Source organism: Lynx canadensis, chromosome B4 (genome assembly GCF_007474595.2).
Source record: "Lynx canadensis isolate LIC74 chromosome B4, mLynCan4.pri.v2, whole genome shotgun sequence".
In the NCBI taxonomy this organism is placed as follows: domain Eukaryota; kingdom Metazoa; phylum Chordata; class Mammalia; order Carnivora; family Felidae; genus Lynx; species Lynx canadensis.
In genome coordinates, this window is record NC_044309.1 from 137,799,015 (window position 1) to 137,817,847 (window position 18,833).

Here is an 18,833-nt window from a genome sequence, read left to right on the forward strand (position 1 = left end):
AAACACGCATCTAACATTCTCCCGGCCGGTGAGTTGGCCTTGCGGTACTTACTAGGTGAGACCGCCCCGTTCTGCCCTCTGAGAACCACAGAGGCTCACACACGGTTGAGTGTGTCACCGCCTGGGGGCCGGGAAGGCAGGGGTGCCCGGGGCAGCCTATAGTCCACTGAGGGCTGGTGCTGAGTTCCCTGAAGTTTCCAGAGCAGAGTGAGGGAAGGGAAGGCAGGGGAAGGCATTCCTCTCCCTTGGGCTGGAGCCAGAGCCTGAGGGGACAGAAAAGGCTGGAAGTAGCAACACCCAAGCCCCACTCCACGCCAGATTCAGAGTGCCACGGAGAACAGCTGTCCTGCAAATGTTTCAGGGGAAGGATTACTTTCCAAAACGTTAACTGGTTGTCTGGGTTTTTAATTATAAATCTAACACATGATCGAGATTAAAAACATGTTCTAAGCATCACAAGGGTGGGAAGTGAAATCCTACTGTCCCCAGGCCCCCTAATCTCTCTCCACACACCCGGGCACATTCCCGCAGGTCCTGTCCTGCGTGATCTGCGTGAACGCTCACTTCCGGGGACGGGAAGCGGGAGGCCCCAGCCCTCCTGCCTCCAGGTGAGCAGGAAGGGACAGGTGGCCTGGGCCAAGACAGGGAGCTTTGTCCCTTGGCTTCTGTGTCCTCGGGGTTGGGCAGAGCACCATGTCACCTGGAGGCAATTCCTGGATCTGACGAATAGTGCGAAGGGCACAGAGGGCCCCCAGGGGGCCGCGAGTGAGCAGGAAACAAGCCGGGGGATGACCCTGCAGGAAGGCCTAGAGCCCCAGGTCCGGAAGGAGAGCAGAAGGGCCAGCAGGCCCAGCCCTGGCTGGCTTTGTGCCAGTTCTCAGCCGTTGCTCGGTTCCTGCCCTGTGGTCTCAACGTGGAGGGCGGCTCTGGACGGGGCTAGGTCTGCAGGAGGTGTGGTCTGAGGTCAGCCTTCTGAGGGCCTTCTCTGCATGTCTCCCTGTCCTCTTGCTGCCGCAGGCTGGGCCCCAGCTCCCTCCAGCTCCCAACGCTGCTCCTGATGGCCCCGAAAAGGGCCGGGCAGAGCAGTTCCCAGCTCAGCCCCCTCCCTGGCCCAGGCTGCACTCATGTCCTCGAACCAGGCTGGCTGGCAGGCTTCTTTGACGGACCTTTCCTTTTCCCCAAGTCTTGCCGAATTTCCCAAGGGAAGGCATCGACGTTCTCCTGGACACAGGGGAGGCAAAATCTCTTGGAATAGAATAAGCTGCACTCCTGAAAGAGCAAAGGGGAAGGGTGGGGGTTAAGTACCACAGAATGGGGAGCACGGAGCAGCTCCTCCCCAAGCCCAGCCCTTTCTACACACGGCGGGGGGGGGGGGGGGAGGGGGGTGACCAGAACAGCACAAGGGAGAGCAGGGGCTGGGGGCCGGCCAGCCCCCTCCAAGAACGTGGCCATCACCTAAGGGAAAAAGATGGAGGAGAGAGGGGGCAGGAAACACACCCAGACCCTTCAGGCAGTGGGGTGTCTGGGGGTTTTGAGCCTGCGATAATCACCCACCGAGGCTGGCAAAGGCGTCAAAGAGAGAGGCAATGCAGGCCTGGGTTAACCAGGGTGAGAGAGGCGGGATGGCACAGAAAGACTCTGGGGTCTGCCCTGCTCCGTCGCGGTCAAGGGCAAACAATAAGCCGGAGCAGAGGCCACGCCTAAACAGTCAGAAATCCTAGATCCCTCCCTCTCCTGGTTATCGCACGAGTGGGACACAGACTTGGTAACCACCGCAGACCGAAAGGGCCACGAGCAGGTGGCTGGTCTGGGCAGGAGGTCACAACCACGGCCATTCTCCCCTGTGCCCATCCTCTGTCACTGAACTACGGAGACTCACTGCCCAGGCCCTGTCCAAAGACTGCTTTCCCAGCCCCTTCTGCCACTGGGTGTGGCCACGTGGCAGCTCTGTGCCACCTCCTGGTCATGCCCTTTGAAGGAATGGGGATGCGCTCCCTGTCTCTTCCTGCTGGCGGGAGCACAGGTACGATGGCAGGAGCCGCAGCAGCCACCGTGGACCCAGTGGATGTGACGTGCTGAGTGGCAGCAGTGTCTTTCCGGCCGGCATCACCTGCTCTGGACTCTTACACGTATGAAAAATAAGTGAATACGGTTTGTCGTAATCATGCCACTGTATTCTGGGGTCTCTGTTCCAGCAGCTCAGGGTGTGCCTCCGCTAAGACAAGGCTGCCCTTCCTACAGTTCTCAGAAGAGAGCTGTTCCCATGTAAGAGAGAGGACTCACTTGTCACTAACAAACTGTTCCATCAAAGAACACTGGAGACTTCGAAGACCACGCGGGGCACCCTCTCCTCTGCTCACCAAGGGCAGCCCGATTTGTAAGCGTGGCATTCAAGGCTTCTCACCACCTGGCGCCGCCCCCCTTTCCGGTCTTCATCTCGCAGCTTCCTCTCTCCCACTGAGTCCTCACCAGCCGCCCATCTCCAAACACCCCAGGCCTCTGCCTCGCGGAGGCTTCCTCCCACCCCGTCAAATCTCATCACTTTGGCCTTGCAGGGACAGAGGCTGTTTAAACCTTGTTGGCACTTTGCCCCCTGGCAGAAAGCCCAGGGACCCCTCTACTGCCCGTCACTCGGGTTACGGGGGCCGCACTCCTCCACCTCCCTCCATCCTCGGGTTTTCAAACAACAGGCTCACCACCCTGGTGGACTGGGCCCACTCAACCTCTCCAAACCTCAGTTTTCTCATCTATCAGTATAATACGGTTTTGCCCAGCTAGGCTTGGGCCAGATTGAAGGAATCTGCACTGGTAAAACAGGCCCCAAGCACAGGAATGCTCAAGAATGCTCCAGAAAGCACAGTTCCTTCCTCTGGAAGGTCCCGCCAAGAACAAGTAGGAAGAAGGTCACCGTTCCACGGAGAGAAGAACAATGGCCACCCGCATGGCTGGTGCAGGGTGGGGGAAGGGCTGTCAGCACCCACTGCTCAGCCAGCACGGAGACCCTGCGACTGACCCCAGCCCGCCCCTCTGCCTGTCTGCTCACTTCCGTTGGCCGCAGGACCCATCCATAATGAGGTGGCCTCCAAGAACTCCCCCGGCCCCCACCGAGTGACTGGGAGGGCTCCTAGGATCACCCAGCAAGGAAAGGCGGATGCTCACGCCGACGTCAGGAAGGCTCACGCGTCACCTTTCCCACACTCGTGCATCTGGGGTCCCGGCCACGGGGAGGGAGGGAAGGCAGCCCCAGCCCACGCAGCTTACCCACCGGGCCCACACACACCAGCCGGCTGCACAAACTGCACTGAGAGCCAAGGACCAGGAATCTGCCCTTGTCTGAGGTGAAGGGGTCCTTCATGACGTAACTCTCCTCCAGAAGGCTGCAGGACGGTAAGGCAGGTGTCGGTCTCTGGGTTAAGGGGGTTAGGAAGGGGCCTGGAGGTTCCGGAGGAGCTGGGTGACCCCTCAGGACACTCCTGAAGTGTCCAGAGCCCGGACAGGGATGGACCTACAGCTCAACACCCAAGTCGTGCATCACACTCAGGCTGGCACCAGCCAACAGCTCCGGCCAGGGGGCCTGGGGGAGGGGGGAGCTTCCGTGGCCAGGAGCCTGAAACGGGGTACTCACACGACAGACTGGGTGTCAGGGGGCTTCTGCCCCACGTAGCTGTATGGGGCTGTCAGGGCACAGAGCTGGCACTTAAACACACCCAGGGGACGGTGGTCTGCCTCACACTCCATCTGCAAGTTCAAGAGACAGGGCGCATCACCTGCAGAACCAGGAACTGTGCTCATCTCCTAAGCCTCCGGCTGCGTGTTTCTTACCCGTAAGACCCAGGACACCGCTTACAGACAAGGAACCTCAAGTTCAAAGTAAGCGGACAAAAGTCAACACAAGTTCGCGCGAGTCAAGGCTCTGGGCGATGCTTCAAGCCTCAACGGACTACAGAATCCGCTCCGCCCCTGGCCATTTGAGCCCTCTTTACCTCCGACAGTACCTATTTCCAGGACGGCCCCCTCGCACCCTTCGCCACCCTGCACTTGCCCGCCTCCTCGCTCTCGCTCCACCCCACCTCCACCTCCGGAACCTCCCTCGGGCTACTTCCAAGATTTTCTCTTATTTTTGGCCTTCGGCAGTTTGAATATACACATCTACGGGGTTTCTTTTCCGTACTGATCCTGTTCGCGCTTCTCTAAGCAAAGGGGGCCGATGCAAGTCTCCCCGGGCTTCGTCAGCCCCCCCTACGTCCGGAAGGCGGCCGCGCCATCTCCGCCTGCCTGCCTGCCTCAGTTTCCTGGAGGGCCGCGCACGCCCGAGCCCGCCTCCGGGGAGCCTTCCCGCGTCCTCCATCCCACCCCAACGCCGCGGGCGGCCGCTCGGACCTCGGAGCCCGGGACACCACAAGCTTCCGCCGAGCCGCCAGCGCCTCCAGGACGCGCCACTCGCCGCCGGTAACCGGCCCGGCCCAAGGCGCTTGCGCGGCCCCGCCCCCGACGGCCCCGGCCCAGGGCGCGTGCGTGGCCCCGCCCCCGGCAGCCTGGGGCGGAACTTCAGGGTGGACTTCCGGCTGCGGGGCGCGGCGGCGGCTGGAGTGAGTGAGGTCTTCCTCTGGTAGGAGCGCGTCGAGCGGGTATAGTGTTGCGGCTGGTCCCAGGCTCCCGTTTGCTCTCTGGGGGTTGGGACTTTATCCTTTGGGGACTTGAGAAATAAGGAGTATCTGGGAATAACAACCACTCCTGGACCTGGGCCCCAGGGATTTTAACAAGCGCTCTGATGTTCTTTCTAGCGGTTTTGACCTCGGGGTGCTTACAGCAAGGGTATTTTTTTGGATCAATTCAAAGATCTACTGTTGGGGTTTTTTTCTGGGTCTGCCCAAAGGTGGACCATCTGGAGGAAGCATTGCATATATAACCTATAACCACTCAGATACACGACCTTGATCTCAGGATAGAGATCAGGTTAGACAAGTTACCAGATGGACTAGATAGGGGAGCCAAGGGAAATACTCAAAGAGCAAATATTCGTCTTTGATAGAAAGTAAAGTTAATTTTAAATTTGAGCTATCCACAGCTTTTAGTATAAGAAAAAGTTTACCAAAAAAATCCACAAGGTTTAATATTATCCCCAAATATATATTTTTTTAAATAGTTTCCCTGGGTGGCTCAGTGAGTTAAGCAGCCGACTCTTGATTTCAGCTACATGTAGAGAAACTACATGTAGAATAAGCACTATATCAAAACAATGAAACAACTGACCACAGAATGGGAAAAGATACTTCCAAAAGATGTAGATGATAAAGGACTGTTATCCAAAATATACAAACAACTCTAAAAAACGCAACTAAAAGAAAACCTGATTTAAAAATGGGCCAAAGACCTGAACAGACATCTCACCAAAGAAAATATAGACGGGAGGTAAGCATAGGAAAAGATGCTCCATGTCCCAGATCATCAGGGAAATGTGGATTTAAACAATGAGTTACCACTCCATACTTACTAGAATGGCCAACATCCAAACGCTCACAACACCAAATGCCAACAAGGGTGTGGAGCTCCAGGAACTCTCCTTCATGGCTGGCGGGGCTACAAAATGGTACAACCATTTGGGAAGATGGTTTGGCATTTTGTTACAAAACTAAACATACGCTCAGCATACAGCCCAGCAATCATACCCCTTGGGACTCCCCAAAGGAGTTAAAACTTACGTCCACACAAAACCTGCATGTGGGTGCAGGGTATAGCAGTTCTGTGCATAATTGCCCAAACTTGGATGCAACCAAGATGTCCTTCAGCAGGTGAATGGATAAGTAAACTGTGGCCCATCCGGGCAATGGAATCTTACTTGAGACTGAAAAGAGAGGTGTTATCAGGTCATGAAAAGACATAAAGGAAAACAAAACAAAACAAAACAAACAAAAAGACGTAAAGGAAACTTAAATGCATGTTACCAAGTGAAAGAAGCCAATCTGAAAAGCTTATATATTATATAATTCCCACTGTATGACATTGTGGGAAAGGCAAAACTATGGAGAAAGTAAAAAGATCAGTGGTTGTCAGGTGTTGCAGGGGAGGGAGGGATGAATAGTTGGGACACTGAGGATCTTTAGGGCAGTGAAATTATTCTGTATGGTAATATAACAGTGGATCCATATCATTACACATTTGTCCGAATTCCTAGAACATACGACACCAAGAGTCAGCCCTAATGTCAACTATGGGTTTGGGGTGACAATGTAGATTCACCAGTTGTAACAAATGAACCACCTGGTGGATGTTGGTAACTGGGGAGGCTGTGCATGTGGGTGGAGGGGGGGGGTGGGTCACTGGAAAATCTCTGTAGCTTGTTTGAGGTGAACCTAAAACTGATCTAAAAAAATAAAGTATCTTTTTTAAAACACCAAAATAGCATTCAAATTTGATGCAGGGAAATGAGGACTAGGGAATAGAAACATTTGATGCAGTCCGAATCCGAAGATTCGTGCCAAATAATCCTGGAACTTCTCTCTATAGAGACTACTTTCAGGCCACTTTGGATCAAGGTGGATCTCTATCGAAAAGGGATTTGAGGGGCGCCTGGGTGGCGCAGTCGGTTAAGCGTCTGACTTCAGCCAGGTCACGATCTCGCGGTCCGTGAGTTCGAGCCCCGCGTCAGGCTCTGGGCTGATGGCTCGGAGCCTGGAGCCTGTTTCCAATTCTGTGTCTCCCTCTCTCTCTGCCCCTCCCCCGTTCATGCTCTGTCTCTCTCTGTCCCAAAAATAAATAAACGTTGAAAAAAAAAATTAAAAAAAAAAGAAAAGGGATTTGAACAAAGTGAGTGGACTGGGGCAGTTTCCGCTTCTCTCTCTCTCTCTCTCTTTAATGTTTATTTCTGAGAGAGAGAGACAGAGAGAGAGAGAGAGCGAGGGGGAGGGGAAGAGAGAGAGGGAGAGAGAGAATCCCAAGCAGGCTCTGCACAGTCAACGCTGAGTCCGACACAGGGCTTGAACTCATGAACTGTGAGATCGTGACCTGAGCTGAAGTCGGACGCTTACCCAACTGAGCCACCCAGGTGCCCCTCCACTTCTCTTAATAATATCCCAGCACTGGAAAATGTGAACTTAGCAAAACACAAATACCTTCTGGATGGAGGTAAACTGTGAGAAATGTGGTAGACATGAGATGAGGATAACATTTAGATGAAGAAATGAAAGTTTTTCACATGTGCTGTCTTTACGACGTGTAAACATGACATTGACATCCGTGGGTTCAATTCTAAATGTAAAGATTTAAGAATTTTATTGACGGGGCTCCTGGGTGGCTCAATCGATTAAGCATCTGACTTCAGCTCAGGTCATGATCTCATGGTTCATGAGTTCGAGCCCCTCATCAGGTTCTGTGCTGACAGTTCAGAGCCCAGAGCCTACTTCAGATTCTGTGTCTCCCTCTGTCTCTCTCTCTCTCTGCCCTCTCCCGCTCCCGCTCTGTCTCTCTCTCTCTCTCTCCCGCTCTGTCTCTCTCTCTTTCTCAAAAATAAATAAACATTTAAAAAATTATCTTTAAGAATTTTATTGACCGGGGCACCTGGGGGGCTCAGTCGGTTAAGCGTCTGACTCTTGGTTTCAGCTCAGGTCATGATCTCATGGTTTGTGAGTTCGAGGCCCGAGTCAGGCTCTGAGCTGACAGCGCAAGCCTGCTTGGGATTCTCCCTCTGTCTCTGTCTCTGTCTGTCTCCCTCCCCTGTGCATACTATCTCTCAAAATGATTAAATAAACTTAAAAAATTATCGAGAATTCCACTTGCCACTCCCCTCAGGAGAGTGCATGCTCTCCCGACTGAAATAATTAGAAACAATCCATGTGCTCTGAGGACTCAGGAAAAGTTGTGTAACTTGGCATTATCATCCACAGGACATAATTATATGAAAACTTTTGTTCTTATCAACACGATTTTTTTCTGTAATGACTGCAAAAGAACACAGTTTTATAGGAATGCGTACATAATACTTTACAGATAGATTATGTACGTCTCTTTGCTCATCCAAGGGCCAGTGGCCCATCAAGAGAACACCCAAATGTACACAATAATAATTCAGTTATCTTTGATATTTTGCCAATTTTCAGCTATATAAAAACCATCGCTTTACATAGTTTTTTCTCATTACAAAGGTGTGTCTGTCAAGGTAGGTGGATAGAATATATTATATGTAATGGTTTGTAAGTTTGTTTCATAACCTTTAAATATTTAGACATATGGAGGCTTGTAACATCTCCTGGTGCCACCTTCCCCAAGGAGTAACTTGCTAGGGAAGATAATTACCCATATGTTCTGGCGGTACTTAACAACTTTTTTAAATGTTTATTATTTTGAGAGAGAGACACACACACACAGAGTGCAAGTGGGAGAGGGGCAGAGAGAGAGGGAGACGCAGGATCGGAAGTAGGCTCCAGGCTCTGAGCTGCCAGCACAGAGCCCGACGCGGGGCTCGAACCCACGAACCTCGAGATCATGACCTGAGCTGAAGTCGGATGCTTGACAGACTGAACCACCCAGGTGCCCCAGGCCTGAGGTTTTAAAGTAAGCTTGTAAAAGTAGAATATATATCCAGAAAAGTCCAGCCTTCCTAAGTGTATGGCAAAATGAATCTGCACAAAGAACAACAATGTAACCAGCGCCCAGTGAAGCCCTTGTAATACACGCATGATACACTGAATACCAGCCACACACCAGACCTACACCGGGGGCGCTTCCTTCAGGCTCAAGGCAAAGAAGGCAAAGTTCAGCTCTCTGTGGTGTGGAGGAGGGAGGATGCATCTAGAGACCTGTTTTTGTTGCCTATGGACAAAATGCCTTTACTGTTGTATCGTTTTTAAGTAAATTTTGAACAGTAAAATATACATACAGAAGCAGGCCTTAAAAATGCAAGTTTCCGGGGCGTCTCAGTGGCTCAGTCGGTTAAGCATCCAGCTCTTGGTTTCGGCTCAGGTCGTGATCTCGCAGTTCATGAGTTCCAGCCCCACGTCGGGCTCTGTGCTGACAGTGCGGGAACCTGCTTGGGATTCTCTCTCTTTCCCTCTTTCTCTGCCCCTCCCCCGCTCGCTCTCTCTGCCTCTCAAAATAAATAAATAAACTTAAAAAAAAAAAAAGATTTTTTAAAAATGCAAGTTTTCGGAGCCCTGGGTGGCTCAGTCAAGTCGAGCATCCGACTCTTGATTTCCGCGTGGGCTCGAGCCCCATGTTGGGCTCTGCTCTGGCCACTCGTGTACACTCTATCTAAAATAAAATAAAATTGTAAAAAATGCAAGTTTTTGGAATGAACAAGAGTCTGAGGCGGATGTATCCCCACTCCCGCCCAGAGCCACAGACGGAGAGCTCTCTAGAAGATTTGTTGAATTCCAGAGTTCTTAAGGGGCTAAACTGAGAACAAATCCAAGAACATTCATCTTGGTTTCCTGTTCGGTGCGGACTTGGGAGGGTATTCAGAACTGTCGCCAACTTGTTCTGGAACATAGCTACGCTATTCCTGGAAATATGAGGAGGACAAAGGAATCTTTAGAAACGGCTTTAAACTTGCTAAGTTGTGGTTTCGTTGCTTGAACTGCACAGGGTCCCCAGAGAAACCCATGTGGATGCACTTTTTCCCTCCCGGTGAGGAAGCAGCCACAACCCAACAGGAGGAAAAGTCTAGAACCATTCACATTTTATGTTTTTGTGTATGAAAATAAGGTAATGATGATGACAACTCCTTCAAAAAAACCCTGTATTTTTGTCTCACTTGTTACTTTGTTTTCCTGATAATGTTGCATTGGCATTTCTACATTTCTTAACCATATAATACTTATCATTGCTCTATTGGATTAGAAGGCCCCTGGCACTCTCTTCTTTCCTCATATGCATGGGAAAGTCCTGTGACCGCCAGACTTCTCATTGTAACCAGAAGTTGAGAGCCTCGTCTCCTTCGTTGGACCTACAGCTGTCTGCCTGGTCCTCGCTCAGACGGCTTCCATGTCGGTACCAGGAGGGGGTGGTCCCCTTCCTGCACCAGGAGGCCTCTCCAGCTGGCACTCCCTCCCTCCCAGTGCACAGCTCCAGGTCATGGGGTACAGCCACCCCCAGAACATTCTTCCTGGGAAGGGAGGCCAACCGGTGTGCCCTGAGCCTGGAGAGGGGCCCACACTTCAGCTGATTGCTAATTTGGGAAGAGTGTCTGGGCGCATTGACCCCATGCCTGTGTGGGTCTCCCAGGCTCTAAGGGGAGGACTGCCCCCGGCTTCCCATGGCTGGGGCTTAAACCCTCTCATCCTGCACTCCCACAGGCAAGTGCATGGATCTGACCGGACCACAACCGGCCTCTGCAGGTAAAAAGTAATTATTTGGCCCCTGTGTTTACTTGTTCTCGACCTGTTCAGGAGTCGGGTGGTAAAGAGGGGTACCATCTACGAACGCGCACGCCAGTGGAGGCCAGCGGGCCGGTATGGACCCGGCCACTCCCATGACCTCCCCACGAGGGGACTTAGAAAAACCGTATCTGCCCTGTGGACACTGCTGTGCGAGTCGCATGGAGCACGGAGTGCCACGGCCATCCCCGCCCCGCTCAGGACCGCAGGGGCCCTGGGGAAACCGCAAGCGCCTGGGACGCAGCCGCCACCCCCCTGGTTTGGTCGTCCCCCTCTGCCGGCCCTCCACCTGGAAGGCAGGAGCCATCCAAGTATATGCCCTTCAAGCAGAAATCACTGCAACTCTCAGAGAAGAAAGCTCACATTTAATTCTGATAAAGCTTAAAGTGGCATCTACATAAATGAACATGCTTCTGAGTGAAACTATAAGACTACTACCCCTGTTTCTCTTAAACAATAAGCCACATTTTCTTTAATACTCCTAAGTAATCCACCATGCCATCAACAACCCAGAGCCCCAGTCCTGGATGGATATATTACTGTCGTCACACACATAGAACATTTGCTGTCTTTCACTGTGATCCCTCGCCCCAACACACACAACCTTTTGGTGTTAAGCAAAATTCATGTCTCAAGGTCCGGAAAGTGTTGTTAAACTTTATATCTTTAACTTGCAGTCGCCCTAAAGAATAGGTGGGGAGCTTCAGACTTCCGACCGTCAGTTCCCATCCCTGAATTCAAATGCAGGGGAACAAATCCTGGAACTCCCCACAAGGTCCCCCCAGCCCTGCCCCAGCTGGAGTGTGGGAGGTAGGGGTGGGGAGGGGAGGGGCGGGGCGGGGAAGCTCCGGCCCTGGTCTGCAGAGGGAGGTCCCAGAGGAACTGAGGGAGCCACAGGCTCTAGGCTCCCAGCCCTGGGGGGGGGGGGCCAAGTCTCAGCAGGAGAAGGCTCTGCCCTGGGAAGGTAGATTGGGGTGGAGAGGGGGCGGGACTCTTGCCTGTGGTTCTTGACACTGTCCCTGATCATACAACGAGATAAACCATTTTCTTCCCATTAATGTTTCTGGTCTTGAGCCCCAGATACCGGCGGCTCTTCTTCTCCGGCTGCCCATACAGCATGTCCTCAAAGAACTCCGGTTTGTCTCTGGCCTTGGGTTGGAAGAACACACACCGACACACGGTCCTTAGCTTGCGACACAGATAGGTCATTGCTTCCGCTTCGTCCGATGGCTCCTCGTACACGGGCTGCTTCATTTCCTCATAGGCCGACAAAATCACCGCCTGAAATAAGTTGATCAGTATACAGATCATCACCAGCATGAAGGACGAGAGGAACAGGACCCCCAGCACCCGGTTGCTGGAGAACTCGGTGTTCTGAAAAGCCGAAACGCAGTAGGAGAATATTGTCTGCGTGGCGTGAATCAGGTTGTTGTAGTTCCATTCGTGCTGGCCGAACACCAGGTAGCCAAAGGCCATGTATACGAAGAAATACACGGACACCACCAGCGCCATGTGGCAGATGCCAGGGAGGGCGGTCTGAATGGCCCTCTGGGCCAGGCGCACGTCATAAAAGAATCTGGAGTACCTGAGGGTCTTCAAGATGGTCAGAAACAACAGGAAACCCAAAATGATCCTCATGATGTGATCTACCTGAGAAACTGCATGAAAGGGGACAAACTCCACAGGGTTCGACAGGTAAAATTGAATTATGCCAGCGGCCAGGAAGTGTTTCCTGAGAAAGAGCACGATCAGCACGGTAAATATGCATTTTAGAGCAAAGTTGAGCAAATTGTACACACTTGTCACGTAGGAGGCCCTTTCTTGCAAAATGATATAGCCCTCATCGACAACGTAGGCTACGAAGAAAATGAGGACGGCGGCGTACAGGTAGATCTCAGCGGACGTCCTCCTGTCGAAGTCAGCAAGCGAGAAGGAATGCACGGACATGCTCGTGTTTACGACTCCCAACTGTGAAACCTCAAAAATGACAGAAATGCTGCAGAATAGACTGACGTCCGGGTTAAAGGTGGTCAGCTCCAGAATCACGGCCCAGGTCTTCTCATCAAGCCAGTTGTTGCTCTGGAGCTCCCCGAGCCGCATGCTGGAATTAAACTGCTGCTGTTCCGGAAAAAAATAGAACACATAGCCCCCCGACCTGTAGGTGTGTAAGAGTCCATGGGAGAAATACGCCCACGTCTTCTCTTGAGGCTTGTAAGTAAACCCATTGGTGTTCTTGTCCACAGCCCGCTTACCCACTTTATCCCAAACGTTAGAGTAGCTTCTGGTGTCTTCTGGGTCCGTGCCATACTCCGGATGACAATGGATGTCTCTGTCGGTGCTGTTCTGCACAAAGTCTTGGGCGGGCGGGCAGAGTTTTTCGCCGGGTTTGGCCCTCACTTGCCTCAGGAGCGGAAGGCCAAGGATCTTGGAGGAGCTGTCGGGAAGAAAAGTTGGGTCCGGGTCGTTGTGGAGCAGAGGCAGTAGCACGTGGTCCAGCCACCGGTAGATGTCCTCCAGCTTGGTCACCGTGCCGAGGTCCACAGAGAACTGATCGCGGATGAACTGGTTGTAGTAGAAGCTGTCGGTGTGGGGCAGGAGGGCCACGAGCCTCAGCAGGAGCGCCAGAAACAGGAAGTGGGTGAGAATGTAACTGAGGAACAGGAGCGCCCTCCTCTTGGTTCTCTTCTTTCTTTGGAATATTCGGATTTCGTCTTCGGTGAGGGGTTGGTACATCCTTGAGCTTCGCAGCTGCGTGATCTGCCCGTGTCGCCTTTTCATTTCTTCCGGGCCCATCTTCGCGTGGAACAGCTTGATCTCAGTGTAGTGGTACTTGCTTGCCCACGAGAGGTTTTTACAATACTTGGGCCTGCTCGTCCTGACGCCTGACAGGAGGATAATTTTGGACGGCTGCACCAGGAAAATGGACAGACAGAACGCACAAAACGAAGCAAAGAGCCACTCTATGGACTTTTCATAGCCGTAGGTCAGCCCATAAAATACAATGAAGAACGCGGATATACTGCAGGTGGCGAAAACCAAGAACCATGCTATATAAACGCAACACCCAGGCAGGACGATCCTGTGCTTCTCCTGGAGTTCTAGAGGCTTCGTCTGGGAGGGCGGCTGCGCAGGAGCAGATTCCTGATCGTCCTCTGCGTTTCGGTTACTGGCGTTCATGTTAACATCTCGGGGGCGGGAGACCTTGCCCTCTGCTTTCTTGCCCCGGTGCTGCTCTGGAGCTTTGGGAGCTTTAGGGCTTTTCCTGGGGGGAAGCTTCGAAGCCGCTCTGGCAGGGGCCCCGTCAGTTTCCTGAGCGTGCCACTTTTTCAGATGTTCCTCCCAGTATTCACTTGGGACTCGCATCAAGGGGGTCTTCTGGGGAGACACCTCCTCTACAGTCACGCGAGGTTCCTTCTGGGAATAGGTGAACAAAAAGGCGATCAGTAGTTGCACAGGGATGGTGATTAGGACACTTTCCAATCCTATCATCATTGACCTGATGTACTTTGTCTCTTTGGGATCCGTGTCTTCTTTTTTGTTGAGATTAAAGAACATAATGTTGCATAAAAGGGAAGACAATAACATGGCTAAACAACAGGACAGCCGCTGCAGCCTATTGAACGGCCTAGCACTGACCCCGGAGAAAACAGAGAACCACATGTGATTTTTCTCCAGCTTGTAAATGGAATCTATCAGGAAATAGTCCTTTTTCTCTAGAGGCTGGTCAGGGGGGGTAACGTGAAATGTTCTGTCCAAAGAGGTGTCAATAGAAAGCCATTTCCGGCAGAGGAACAGCCAGATGTGTCTGCTCAACAGATTTTCCACTTTGATTCTGCTTAAATACCAACTGGGGGCTCTGCCCTCATTGTTGTGCCACACGCGAATGGAATGGATGTCCCCCAAGTCACGTTCTGTTGTGAGGAGGAAAGTGTTGATGCTTCCCCGGGAGAGGGTGGTAAAATAGGGGTGGCTCAAACAATGCACGTTGCTGTCACCCTCTGTTCCCTTAAGTTGGATGAAGACGTTGGCCCTGGTCCCAGCCCCACAGCGCATTCCTGTGAAAATGGTGAGCAGGTAGCACACCTTATCGTAAGGATCGTTGTCAGGTAGGATTATCACGTATTGCCGAAGAAGCTGGTCCATGGCATCTTTGTGCAAGACCCAGAACGCTAGGAATACGTACACGAGCATAATGAAAAGTACAGCGAAGAGAGTCACGGGGTTTTGGGTGACATTCCTGATGACCTCCAGCCGTAGATCTACGGGATTAGGGACCACAATCACATTGGCCGTCAAAAAGTGGGTTTGCAGGTGCAGGCCGGCTTTTTTGATCGTGGCCAGCTGCCGCCGGGCCCTCCTTGGGTTTTTGCAGATACAGTGCATTCTGTCCCAGGTGGTCTCCTCTCCGAGAACACAGTTGTCCTCTCTCCAATCGCTCTGGATCCCGTACATGTCTAAGCACTGAACGCTGAAAAGGGCGATTCTCACTAGCTTGTTACTGGGTGCCATGACAAAGCGAGGTGCCTGCAGAGCCATGGTCACGGTGCACTCGGACGAGCTGCCTCGCTGAGCTATGACTTGCAGCAGGGACGGTGGAAGGCAGACCACGCGGGCCTTCTTAACCACACAGGCCTGGTCAAACAGGTCACTCTGGTTAGCGATGGGAGGGATGTCATAGGGCACGAAGAAGGTGGCCACCAAAGCGGCGGGGGTGATCTCACTGCCAGCATATACCAATACTGTGAACACCAGGGTGACTTCCGTCATGATGTGGACCAGCACCTCATTCACTGCACTGCTGTCCACCTCAAAGCTAAACTCCCCCGTCGTCCTTTTGAAGGGCTCATTAACTTTGTGGGGCATGTTGTCGGGTCCCACCGTGAGATTAAAAGCTGCAAAGCTCAAGTTTCTTCTGACGATGTGCACTTCGACCACATCGGGTGTGATCTCTAGCACGTTGCCTTTGGCGGGGATGCCTGTCATTTTGAACCCAACCACCTCTGCAGAATAGCTTTCCTGCTGACTTAACCAAGGAAAGGGATCATCTGCAAACTCACAAAACATGGTGGAGATCGGAGCATTTTCAGGCAGAAGGGGGACACTGCTCGCATTGAGCACTGGACGAAAATAATTTCGGCCGAGTTTCTTGTTGGTGAAGGCCTTGTTAATATCCCGCTTTTCTGTTTTCTTGAGGTACATGTTAAAGCTGGAGGCCGTCATTGCAGTGGTTTCATTCCCTGGCACCATGCCAGCCAATATTGTGTCTGCTAGAAACTCCAACCCATAGAAAGGCTCATCCACTACTTCATAGGGAACACTCAGTTTAAGGATATTAGACAGACTTGTTAATATCCCAGTGCTCACGATTTCTATTTGTTCAGAGCTAAAGGATTTATGTTTTTGATGAGATTGTCGTAGGGCATGGTTGGCTTGCCAGACCCTCACTGTGGCAAGTTTCTGAGCCATTCGAGTGAATCCAGAGGTTGTCTGGGTTACTTTAGCCATACACACGACCACCTGGCTAATTTCCTCCAAAGTGCTGTTGGGAAGAACGAAAGTCTGGTTGACGAGGTGTTCCCGGAGTCTGGTTTCGTCAGCTTGCAAAGTTAAGTCAGCTTTCATGCTATTCACCACAGAAGCTGCTATATAAATTAAGTAGCCTGCAGGCAAAAATTCCCGCTGGTCAAGCAAAGTAGAGAGTGATGAAGTTGGTCCCATGGTGAAATTGAATAATCGATCAAGCACATTCTTTGATGAGATTTTGTCCGTAGGAGCCCGTACGGTGGCGTGCAGGGTCACCGGAGTAAAGGCTCCTAGAGAGTCATATACCTGAACAATGATCTTCATCACATAATGATTAGCCAATCCACCAACGGGGAGAAAGGAAGGGGGTGATGTGGACTCATGCCCCCAATACAGGATGGCCCCCAAGGTGTTCTCTTTCACAGAACTGATTTGCCCAAAACCGTACAAATCAGAAACTACTATTTTGTATGCAAGAGGGATGTTCTTGTCCGTGAAATTAGTACACCGGATGACAAACTTGGTTAAAAGTGAAAGTCCCTTAGCTGGATTGATGTTGCACTGCCCGGGCTGAGGAGCGTAGTTAATAGCAAAGGAGTATCTCAAGGTCAAGCCCGCTCCGCTCCATGTTATTGAGTATACAGAAACCAAAAACTCAGCTTCGGAAAAATCCCTAAAAGCAAAAGCTTTTATGGTCAGATAAGCCCTGGCCCTCCCTGTTGTGGTTTGTCTCGCCCAATCAAATATGATCTCTTTACCTGAAGACGACAGAATCGACCACTTATAGTAATCACGGTCTCCTGCACACCCGGTGCAATTTAGAAACAAAGAGAATCGATCTGAAATAATCAAATTACGATTGCAATTTTCAATGCATGAAATGTGTGCTGCGGGTCTTGGTCCTGGGAGCACATGCACCCTCCTATCGGCATACGCTGTTCTACTGCCCTTCCGGATCACCATTCTGAAATAATACACATCTTTGCCTCTCAGTGTTCTTGGCAAAAATGACAGGATGGGACCAGAGGCCTCCTTCCACCGCAGATCGGTCTGCTTTGCAGTGAGACAGACTTTCCTGCTTACCACTATAATTGTCTCTCCTTGGTAGTTATTTTTATCTTTGGTGCAGTACCAAGAAAAAAGGAGTCCCTCTGAAGAGTTGCCTGAATCTGGGTCCGATGACCTGCTTCCATCCAGAACCAGCGAATCTGTGAAATTCATTGTTATGTTGGGCCTGGCAGGAATAACCACCGCCTGTAGGGGGCTTCGAAGAACGGTGACGTAGACGATATCGGAGCCTGTTGCCCGAGGTGTATTTGACTTCCTTGTGTAGATGGTGAGAGTGAAGTTAAACACGTACACCCCCCAAGATAAAGAATTGGGGGGGATTTCCATATACGCTGGAGTCCTCCCTAGGCTGAGTTGTGGTACGTCCAAAGGCTGATTCCAGTCCGGCACGTCGGATACGGAGGGCACGGAAAAGACTTGCCAACTCGGATTAAATAAGGTGGCTTCCAGGCAGTCGTACTTAAAGGTTGCATTCAAGGTAGTGTGCATTCTCCTGTTCAACACCACCGGATCTTGGTCCCTATTGATCCTTACCAGGCTGACAACACAGGGCAACTGTGCGGATAACTGGCAGGACACCGAAGACTCGATGGCTTGGGGGCCGTCCGAGTTGACGGCTTCTAAAACAACAGGCGTGGGCCCATCCGTGGGGCACTTGGCTTGGGCCACGAAGCCCGCGTAGAGGCGAGGGTCGCCGGCGGGCAGGGCAGAGGAGGCCTGGCGGGGGCGCCGCACGCTGGCGGGTGGGACGGGCACGAGGCGGAAGGTCCACTCCGGGCGCCCGAGCGCGCCGTGCGGCGGGGTGCGCCACAGCAGGACAGGCGCCGCGGCGCGCCCACAGCTGCAGGTTCCACGAGCGTGGGCGCGGCGGCCCCGGGGGCGCGCAGCAGACGCGCACCCGCAGGCAGAGAGGGCGCGCGGGGCCGCGGGGCAGGCAGAGGCCGCCGGCCGCCGCTCAGGACCACGCCGCCGCCCGGGGTCGCGCGGGGCCGCAGGCGGAGGCGGACGCCGCCGCCCGGCTCTCCGAGGCCCGGGACGCCCCCGAAGGTGCGCAGCGCGGCCGCGTCTCCCTGCGCGGCGGGCGGGGGCCGGCGGGCCGAGGAGGGGCCCTGGCGGCGGGGGCCGGGCGCCCCGGGAACGAGGACCGCGGCCCGGGCGGTGCGAGGATCCGGGGGCCACGGGAGGCGGCCGCGGCCCAAGACCAGGCCCAGGCCCAGGAGGAGAAGCGCGGGCCGGGGCCGCATGGCGCCGTCTCCCCGGGAACCTGGGAGCCGCCGCCGCAGGCCGCCGGGGGTCCAGCCAACGGCCGCGGGTGGGGCGCGGGCCGCGGGATCACAGGGGCGACGGGGTCACGACCTGGAGCGGCGAGTGGGGCCTGGGCTTCCGGGATCCCCCCCCGCCCCCTCCCACGCCTGTGTAGGCCTCGATCGGGGAGCGGTGATGGAATTAACTCTGCCAAGGTTCCCAAAAGCCTGAAAGGCCCCTTAGCGGGAATCCCACTCCCCTGGGAATATCCAGTTTCAAGACGGGGTCTGTGAGCTCCCCGAAAGCCCAGGGTTTCTCTTTTTTGCTCTTCATTCTTAAGTTGAAACCCTAAGTCACTGATTGTAGATCTTTCTTCTTTCCTAATAGAAGCATTTAAGGTTAAGTGTCCCACCAAACGCTTCGTAACCGCATCCTGCCTGTTTGTGGTATTAACGTTATCATTCAATTAAATTTTTTTCTACTTTCCCCTGTTTGGGTTTTGACCTACAAATTAAAGATGTGTGGTTTATTTTTCAGATATCTGGAGTTTCTGTGAAATTTTATGGGCGTTGATTTCTAACTTAAGCCTGTTGTGGTCAGAGAAGACATTCTATGTGATTTTGATCC

General features: G+C 52.8%; 2 protein-coding genes across 2 annotated transcripts; both read right to left on the bottom strand.

The window, feature by feature from the left end:
• Positions 1–383: 383 nt before the first annotated feature.
• Positions 384–4,453, bottom strand: CDPF1 (cysteine rich DPF motif domain containing 1). Its single transcript, XM_030320931.1, has 4 exons — positions 4,381–4,453; positions 3,626–3,738; positions 3,266–3,377; positions 384–1,269 (listed from the first exon to the last, which is right to left on the bottom strand). Exons 2-4 carry the CDS (start codon positions 3,736–3,738, stop codon positions 1,123–1,125), a joined length of 372 nt encoding a protein of 123 aa, XP_030176791.1. The 5' UTR covers positions 4,381–4,453; the 3' UTR covers positions 384–1,122.
• A 6,940-nt stretch (positions 4,454–11,393) lies between these two features.
• PKDREJ (polycystin family receptor for egg jelly) lies at positions 11,394–18,205 on the bottom strand. Its single transcript, XM_030320932.1, is given in 3 exon segments — positions 11,394–17,778; positions 17,780–17,907; positions 17,909–18,205. Coding segments are annotated over 3 exon segments (6,810 nt in total).
• Between the last annotated feature and the right edge of the window lie 628 nt (positions 18,206–18,833).

Coding starts and splice junctions, on each gene's coding strand:
- CDPF1 (XM_030320931.1), bottom strand. CDS start 3,738: ATGGAGTGTGAGGCAGACCACCGTCCCCTGGGTGTGTTTAAGTGCCAG. Junction 3,378..3,625: donor CCTGACACCCAGTCTGTCGT/GTGAGTACCCCG, acceptor ACCGTCCTGCAG/CCTTCTGGAGGAGAGTTACG. Junction 1,270..3,265: donor GGCTGGTGTGTGTGGGCCCG/GTGGGTAAGCTG, acceptor TTGCTCTTTCAG/GAGTGCAGCTTATTCTATTC.